The 8,257-nt window shown below is 35.7% G+C and overlaps 2 protein-coding genes and 1 non-coding gene across 3 annotated transcripts; all 3 read left to right on the top strand.

Annotated features, from left to right (window-relative positions):
• LOC116122058 lies at positions 1 to 2,331 on the top strand. The gene is made up of 3 exons (XM_031407979.1): positions 1 to 964; positions 1,205 to 1,313; positions 1,478 to 2,331. The coding sequence occupies exons 1-3, from the start codon at positions 35 to 37 to the stop codon at positions 2,101 to 2,103; spliced, it is 1,665 nt and encodes a 554-aa protein (XP_031263839.1). The 5' UTR covers positions 1 to 34; the 3' UTR covers positions 2,104 to 2,331.
• A 1,361-nt stretch (positions 2,332 to 3,692) lies between these two features.
• Positions 3,693 to 5,272, top strand: LOC116122057 (glucan endo-1,3-beta-glucosidase 7-like). Its single transcript, XM_031407977.1, has 3 exons — positions 3,693 to 3,964; positions 4,136 to 4,800; positions 4,904 to 5,272. Exons 1-3 carry the CDS (start codon positions 3,901 to 3,903, stop codon positions 5,255 to 5,257), a joined length of 1,083 nt encoding a protein of 360 aa, XP_031263837.1. The 5' UTR covers positions 3,693 to 3,900; the 3' UTR covers positions 5,258 to 5,272.
• Positions 5,273 to 7,360: 2,088 nt separating this feature from the next.
• Positions 7,361 to 7,432, top strand: TRNAE-UUC. Its single transcript has one exon. It is a non-coding gene; the product is annotated as a tRNA-Glu (tRNA).
• The last annotated feature ends 825 nt before the right edge of the window (positions 7,433 to 8,257 follow it).

Here is an 8,257-nt window from a genome sequence, read left to right as displayed (position 1 = left end):
ACCTCAAACACATAAAAGGTCAGAAGCGACAGTTATGTCGGAAGACAAAACAGGGTTGAAGGAAGGTGCGCTTCGAAGAGAAAGCGTTTACACAAACAAGCTTGTAGCGGGCACTCGGCAGAAGTCTCAAACCAATCTCGGATACCAACAACCACACATGCTTCGGAAATCAGAGCCTCTAGAAGAAAAACAGCAAGCAGAAGAGAGGGGACAACAGAGTGTAAAACAGAAGTTGCCAGCAAGGAAACAAAAGGGAAGTGAATCAATGTCCCCTGCTTTTTCAAAATCCATGCATGCTGAGATTAATTTGCAAAAGAAGCAGTCACATATAAATCATGCCGCAGTTAGTAAGAAAAATTTCACAGAAGCTCCTGATGCAATGCAATCAGAAAGGTTTTCAGATGGCAGACGTCAAGAAGATCTGGTCAGTAACAAGAGTTCTGCTAGCTTAAATGTCAACACAAGAGGCCCAGTGAGCGGGAACTCAAATCAGGATACATCTTCAAGAGAGCAAGAATCTAAACTAGCAAAATCGAAAGCTGCCGTTCCACCAATTATGGAAAAGAAACCTGTTCATGATCCAGGCACCTGGAACACTGAAAGCATTAAGGTGCATAGAAGAGAGACTCCTCGAATGATCAATGAAGTAATGGTCAGAAGAGGAGGTGCCCTACAGAACTCTGCCAGGGCACAGAAACGTAAAAATTCCATTTTGCAAGAAGTGAAACAGAGAAAGAATGAAAAACTCCGTGTCCCCAGAGAAGCAAATCAAACAAGGATTGGCAAGTCCAAAGAACCTGAAGTAAGCATCATTAAAACAAGAAAATTAGTTGCTAGCATAGAACCAACGGCTGTTGCACAACAACAGGAAAGAGAAGCTCAGGAGGCTCCCACTTTGCACAGTCCTACTGAGCATGGAAGCCAAAGCGCAAAAGAAACACAGACTCTAGTTCGGAATGACAGTGTCAGTCCATCTTTACACCAATTTTGAAGTTATTATTTTCGTATATCTCAAAATTCTAATTTGAGTTTCATGAGGAATATTTATTGTGTTAGGATTAGAAACCACATTCGAGGTAGAAAAGTAATTGCTTGTTTTGGGGGAGTCATATTGGTTTGGTGTGTTGTTACCTGCCATACTTAAATAGGATTTTATTTTCTCGCAGCTATTTCACATTTTGTTTTTTGGATGGATGATGTGCAGTGCCAGCAGACAGACTCTACGGTTATGAGTGATCAGCAAGGTGGAGAACCACTGCTTAATGGAGGTGTAGAACAGAAGTCTCACATTACTGAATCTAATCCACCAAATGGTAAGTACAACCTCGTAGTTCAGTTTCAAATGTGTTTCCCCACAAGACGACGTGTAGTGTATCTTTCCGGACGAAATGTCATCTCATGAAACAACAGAAACGACATTAGAAGTGTGGAATGGAAAAACGTTTGATAGTCAAAGCTCTTTGTTTTAATTTTGCAGGGAAGCATCAAGGCAGCACTGATATCGCTTATCCCTCACAATTGGTGTACCAGAAAAGTTCTAGAACAGAAACAGCAAGGCCACTAACAGAGGGTGAAAATCATCTGAAGCAGATACTGATTAAAAGCCAGATATTTCTTAACACTGCAGAGGCTCTCTTCAAACTCAACATTCCTTTTGACATTCTTGATGCCGGTGGCCCTGACTGTCAAGATGAGGACAGCAAGCTCATATTAGACTGCGGCTATGAAATAATGAAAAGAAAAGGAAGAACGCAAGAGCTAAGCGTTCATCCTTTTATTAAAGTATCAATCTCTGCAGTGAAGATAAGATCCTTGGACGACTTGGTTAGACAGTTAACTAAAGACTTTGAGAAGTTAAAATTCTACGGTGGGAATGTGAATAGTGAAGTCATTTTGGAAGAGTTTCTGCCTAAATTGCTTGAGAATGATGTCTATAACAAGGACCCAGATGTGAATTGTATGTGGGATTTGAGTTGGAACGAGATGATGTTTGCATTTATTGAAAAAGATGATGTTATAAGGGATGTGGAGAGATTTGTTCTCAGTGGACTCGTAGACGAGATTACCAGAGATCTTTTAATATTCCAAATTCCAGCGTTTTGATGTGAACTGATGGAAAAACAGGGGAAAATAATTTCGTTCTGCATTGCAGTTTGTAAAGTAAACTGAAAATTTTTATGGGTTATTTTTTTTTTCCATTTTCCCTAAGGTAATATTAAATTTGTGTATATGCCAGTTTGAATTTTGATCATTGTCCATATCAAATATGCAATATCTATGAGCATAATGTCACGGAACCCGTATTAGGGGAAATCTTGGACTTATAAGAGGACTCCCTCCATTTAATGATTAGCCCTTTGATGTGAAACTCCCCATTTGTAATAATGGTATCAGAGTAAACGCACTCCGTCTTTTGGTGTTCTGTCACAGACCCCACATTGAAAGCTATCAAAGTAAACGTGATCCGTCTTTCAGTGTTTCGTCACACTATCACGGACCCTATATTAAAAGCGCTTAGGACGGGAGTCCGGTAATAGCGAAACTAGTACTAAATGCCATTGCCTACATCAAAACGTGTTTAGAAAATATTGGGTTTATTATGTAAACTTATCTTCAATTTAACTAATGATTGAGGGCTATCTGGCAAAGAGACGGGAGACATTAAGTATGACTCAACACTTTACCAATAAAGTAATTAGATTTTTTTTATAAAAAAAAAAAAAGTGTAAAAAGCCTTTGTAACGGATATTTCTGAACAACACTTTAGATTTAGAAGTTGGATTTGAATTTGTTTTATTTGACATACATAAACGATGAAGAGTAATGTTATAGTCATCGGTAATAGTATATCGAATTTATGCACTAAATAACATGATAAAATTCTGACCATTTATTAATATTAAGTTAAAATTAATCAACGATCAAGATTTTATCACGTCATTCGATGCACTATCACCAGTGACTGTATCATTTTTTAATGATGAAACCACTAACATAAGCTGGTCAATAAAGGAGCTGTGATGAGGCCTTTGATAGAGTGGGTCTCCATAACATCTTATTTAAAAATGAAACTAAAGATCACGAGCTCAAAATTAAATTATTAACCCAAGGGTTGCTAGGGTGGTTAAAAAGGTTTACTCATTTCCTTGAGTTTGGGTTCAAACCTTTGATCCACTTAACACAACAATATTGTAGTTTATCTGATCCTTTAAACTTGTAAAGTGTTTAATAGATTCCGAAGATTAGTTGAGATGCGCGTAAACTAACCCGAATACCCTGATTACCCAAAGAAAAAAAAATATGGTCAATAACGGCAACCAAGAAGAAAGCTTAATTTTGAAGGTATCAATCAAAGTTTTCCTTCCCATTTGAATTGCTTGTGCGCCCATCATACCTAGCTTTATAAAGTTACTTCCCCTTTGTGCTTTTGCATTTTGTCACCTCAACCCTCAAGCCACCCGCAATATTCTATTCCATTTTATGCTTTACTTTCTATAACGTCTTTAAACTTTAAAGCTCTCTTCCCCTGTTGAAAATTTGACTCCATTTTCTTTCTTTATTATATAATATATATGTCATTTCTTAGTGGAGAAGAAAACCACCATGAATACTTGAAAGGAGGAGAATTATACGAATTCCCAGTAAACAGTAACGTTAACGATTGGCTCATCATGATTTATTCTATTCAAATACTTGAAAGGAGGAGAATTATACGTATTCCCAGTTCCCCACGTGACTAGGATCCTTCACTCAGGAGTTTCCACTTTCACGATGTAGTAGAATTTACCATATGTTTTTCTTCTTACAATTCTACCCTCCACTCCATAATCCCTCTCTTATTTATAGAACCTCACCTTCACGAAACAATATCCAAAACAGAGACTGCACTGCATTTATTCCATGGCCGCTGTTCGTTGCGCTGTACTTTTGGCCCTCCTTCTACTGAACGTAATAGAAACTGCATGTAAGTTGTTGTTCAGTCTTATGATTCGGAAAGAAAGCTTTGTTTTGAAATTTTGTTCCATTTTTTTTTTTAAATTCATAAATACTGTACGTACTGGCCTGAAAGATGAAATATCTTTTTAGTGGCTGAGAATTCTTACTCAATCATGAAACTCTTACTCTGTCCGTGCAGACTCAGAACCATTCATAGGTATAAACTATGGGCAAGTCGCGGACAATCTCCCGGAGCCATCAGCCACTGCAAAGCTAATACAAACCACTGCAATTGAGAAGGTCCGGTTGTTCGGGGCCGACCCAGCCATCATCAAAGCCTTTGCAAACACCGGTGTAGGAATTGTCATCGCAACTTCAAACGCTGACGTTCCAGCATTAGCTTCCGATCCTAATTTTGCTAAAACCTGGATCAACACGAATGTAGTTCCCTTCTATCCAGCCAGCAATATCATCGTCATAAATGTGGGTAACGAGGTTACTCTATCTGGTGACCAAAATCTGGTCGCTAAGCTTTTGCCAGCGATGCAGAACATCCAGAATGCCCTCAATTCTGTCTCTTTAGGTGGTAAAATTAAGGTTTCCACCGTTCATGCTATGACTTTGCTAGCACAATCTGAACCGCCCTCTTCAGGAGTCTTTGATGCAAAATATGTTGACGTTTTGAAAGGATTGCTCGCGTTTAATAATGCCACCGGTTCGCCTTTTGCAATTAATCCATACCCGTACTTCGCTTCCATGGGTGATACTAGACCTGAGACGAAACCTTTTTGTTTGTTTCAGCCCAATAAAGGGCGATTCGATTCAAACACCAAAATTAATTACATGAACATGTTTGATGCTCAGGTGAGTTAACGAGTTATGCTTTGCTCTTTGTTTTATATCCTTTTCTTAGCAAGAGTTTCTTATGTGCTCAAATTTAACTAAAAAATAACTCCATTAATTGTAGGTGGATGCAGTACGTTCTGCGTTGAATGCCCTGGGTTTTAAGAATGTTGAGATTGTGGTTGCTGAGACTGGATGGCCGTCCAAAGGAGATAGCAATGAACCAGAGGCAAATGTTGAGAATGCCAAGGCTTATAACGGTGGTTTGATTTCACATCTCCGATCCAAGGTGGGGACTCCATTGATGCCTGGGAAATCAGTGGATACTTATTTATTCGCAATGTACGATGAGAACTTGAAACCAGGGCCTCTTTCCGAGAAATCATTTGGACTGTTCAAGCCTGATCTCACCATGACTTATGACGTTGGCCTTGCAAAGGCTGGAGACCAGGTGAGAGTTTTTCCAAGACTAGTTTGAAGATAAATTAGTAGTGATAGCTAGCTATTAGTAAGCTTTTCTAACTTGGAACTTTTTTCAACAGAGCCCAGAGTCTCCATCAAATAACACCAACAATTCACCAATGTGGTGTGTGCCCAAGGATGGAACACCTGATGCCAAATTGCAGGAGAATCTTGATTTTGCTTGTGGACAAGGGATTGATTGTAAAGAGATTGGACCAGGTGGTGCTTGCTTTGAACCTAACACAGTAGCATCACATGCTGCATATGCCATGAATCTATTCTATCAAAAATCTCAAAAAAATCCATCCAGCTGTGACTTCTCACAAACAGCCACCCTTTCCTCAAAAAATCCAAGTTAAGTTTATGTTTATCTGTTTAAAGACATTTATAGACTAATGGTAAATAATGCTCAATTTCTGAAAGCTTTTCATATTGATTCGTTACATGATGCTTTCTTTCTGGTTGTTTGCAGGCTATGGTGGTTGTACTTATCCTCAGAGTTCCTAAAGACAGAGTACCTCTGTTCTGTTGATTGGTTGGCTGCGAGCAAATGTTTGTGTTTGTACTTTGTACATGTATTATATGGCATGTGATATAAGATTGACGGTGGAGTGTATGAGATGGATATAAACATGTATTTATTGGCATGTAATTTTAGTTTTTGGCTGGAATGGATGAGAGTGAGATTGGTTTGTTTAATGAATTTGTGCTTCAAATCTTCATTTATTTGTATATGTTTTGTTACTGGCATGAAGCCATTCCCATAAGTTGGACAATAGAGAAGATCAACGCAGAAGTAAGCTTAATTTTTAAGGTTTGAAAGCCTCCATTGAGGTCAGCTGATCAACTGCTGCGTGTGCACCAATTATACCCACCTTTCTAAAGCGAATTAACCTTCGTGCCTTTGCTCCTCAAAGCACAAGCATCCACAATCTTCGATAATTTCATGCTTTAATTAACTTCATTTGCTTTACTTTTACACCATCTTTAACTTTAAAGCTCTTTTCCTCACTTGAAAATGTATTCCCATATTCTGTAATGGATATGTCATGTCTTAGCAGAGAAGTTACCCACGGAACCTCCATCAACACAGGTGATATTTGTAAAACAGATAAACAGAAGCGTTAAGAATAATATTATGTGCACTAACTAAATTGCACTAATTCAAATATTAACAATTGAAATTTTGAAAGGAAAAAAAATTTAGTTTTTCGGGAGGAATTGACGTGGCAATAAGAGAAGTCTGTCACTTCAATTAGTACTTAGATTGTATGATTTTTAGTTAGTGCACATAGCATTATTAACAGATGTGAGTTTGTTGTAGAAACAAGAAAAAATAGAAAATCCAAGACTTGTTATAAACACTATCCTCAAGAATTATTTCGCCACAATAATTATTTCAAGATTGTGAAAATCTCCCAGGATTTAACAGGTGTTTCTGAAATAAATTGCAGGCACACAAAACAATATGAAATTTTAATTAACCCAAAGAAGAAGTACAAAGATGAAGGTTGATGACTTATGAAATTATGAAGAACAATAACTCTTTTTATAGTGTAAAATTATAACGTTATAATAATGTTGACATCAAGAAAATATAGGAGAAAAATAAGGTTTATGAACGTTATGATAATGTTACCTTCTAATGTTAACTCTAGCGGTTAATAAAACTTCTTGTTAAAGTTTGGGAATAATAGGTCAGTAGGATAAAAACAATAACAGTCCTCACAAATTCTTTTTGAAATACCAATACTAATTCAGCAGAGTTCTCATTACTCAAGCTGATACATGTTTCTATTATCAAATATGATTACAGATGACATTTAATTCTATACATTGCAAATTATACAAGAATCCTACAGAGGTTTTAGTCTTATGAAAAGCTTAGACATCGTTTATGATATTACCTTCTAATGTGTAGCCAAAACTTATGCGTACTTCAACATGAAATCTTTTATCCTGTACACAGGTCTGTATCCTATGTAAACACTATACATGGGTCATGGAATGACTCCAAGACTTTTACAATAGTAATATAATTACAAGCAGTGATGGTTGCCTGTTAGATGTTGTGAGAGATATAATTCATTTGAAGAAAGGCATTCGATAATCATTCAAATCCGTTGTCGTCCAGCGGTTAGGATATCTGGCTTTCACCCAGGAGACCCGGGTTCGATTCCCGGCAACGGAATTTCAATTCTTTTTCTTTCTAATTGTCAATTTTTCTTTCAAATTTTAATTTCTTATATATATAAGGGATGATATAGCTTTCTCTTCTATCACAACACTCCATTAATTTTATATACATAAGAGATGATAACAACACCAATTAAAAGCAATCAATTATATTTTACTACATAATATTGTATAAAAAATATTCTATGTGTAGTATTACTTAAAGATTATGTCACTTCATCTTTTACAACACTAATTTTCTGTATATGAGGGTTTGATATCATAATACTCAACTAATTTTATGTATAAGAGATGACATCACTTCAAGTTTATGTATAAAAGGCAATATCACTTCAACTTTAAGAGTATCTTCAATGATGTTCTTTATTTTAAAGAACATATAAATATAAATATGCAATATCTTTATTAATTTTTAATTATAAAGAATAGAATTTTTATTTAAATCCAATAGATTCTTTAAATTTTAATTTTTTCTCTTATTAAGTTTAAAAAAAAGGCTTAATAACAAAGATAATTAATATATAAAATGCATAAAACTTATAATTTATTAATTAAAATTAAGATAGAGAGTAAAATTTGATTTTTTAGATGTAAAGAGTCAAATTTACGCTTTAATTTATATTTAAACAATAAATAGTATATTAAACTTTTATTTTTATGAATAAATTATTTATATAAAGAATTTGAATCATAAAAAAAATAAATCTTAAAATGCTTTAATAATACTAATTTTCTATACGTGAGATGATGTGTCTTTAATTTTCTGTATAAGCGAAGATGCCTCCATTTTTGGCAACAGGATTATTAATCATTGTTGAAT

The sequence above is a fragment of the Pistacia vera genome, unplaced genomic scaffold, assembly GCF_008641045.1.
Source record: "Pistacia vera cultivar Batoury unplaced genomic scaffold, PisVer_v2 Contig1301, whole genome shotgun sequence".
Classification (NCBI taxonomy): domain Eukaryota; kingdom Viridiplantae; phylum Streptophyta; class Magnoliopsida; order Sapindales; family Anacardiaceae; genus Pistacia; species Pistacia vera.
Note: the sequence above shows the minus strand (reverse complement) of the source record. Positions and strands in the feature narration are given on the sequence as shown.

Coding starts and splice junctions, on each gene's coding strand:
- LOC116122057 (XM_031407977.1), top strand. CDS start 3,901: ATGGCCGCTGTTCGTTGCGCTGTACTTTTGGCCCTCCTTCTACTGAAC. Junction 3,965..4,135: donor GAACGTAATAGAAACTGCAT/GTAAGTTGTTGT, acceptor CTGTCCGTGCAG/ACTCAGAACCATTCATAGGT. Junction 4,801..4,903: donor TGAACATGTTTGATGCTCAG/GTGAGTTAACGA, acceptor CATTAATTGTAG/GTGGATGCAGTACGTTCTGC.
- LOC116122058 (XM_031407979.1), top strand. CDS start 35: ATGTCGGAAGACAAAACAGGGTTGAAGGAAGGTGCGCTTCGAAGAGAA. Junction 965..1,204: donor CTCTAGTTCGGAATGACAGT/GTCAGTCCATCT, acceptor GATGATGTGCAG/TGCCAGCAGACAGACTCTAC. Junction 1,314..1,477: donor TGAATCTAATCCACCAAATG/GTAAGTACAACC, acceptor TTAATTTTGCAG/GGAAGCATCAAGGCAGCACT.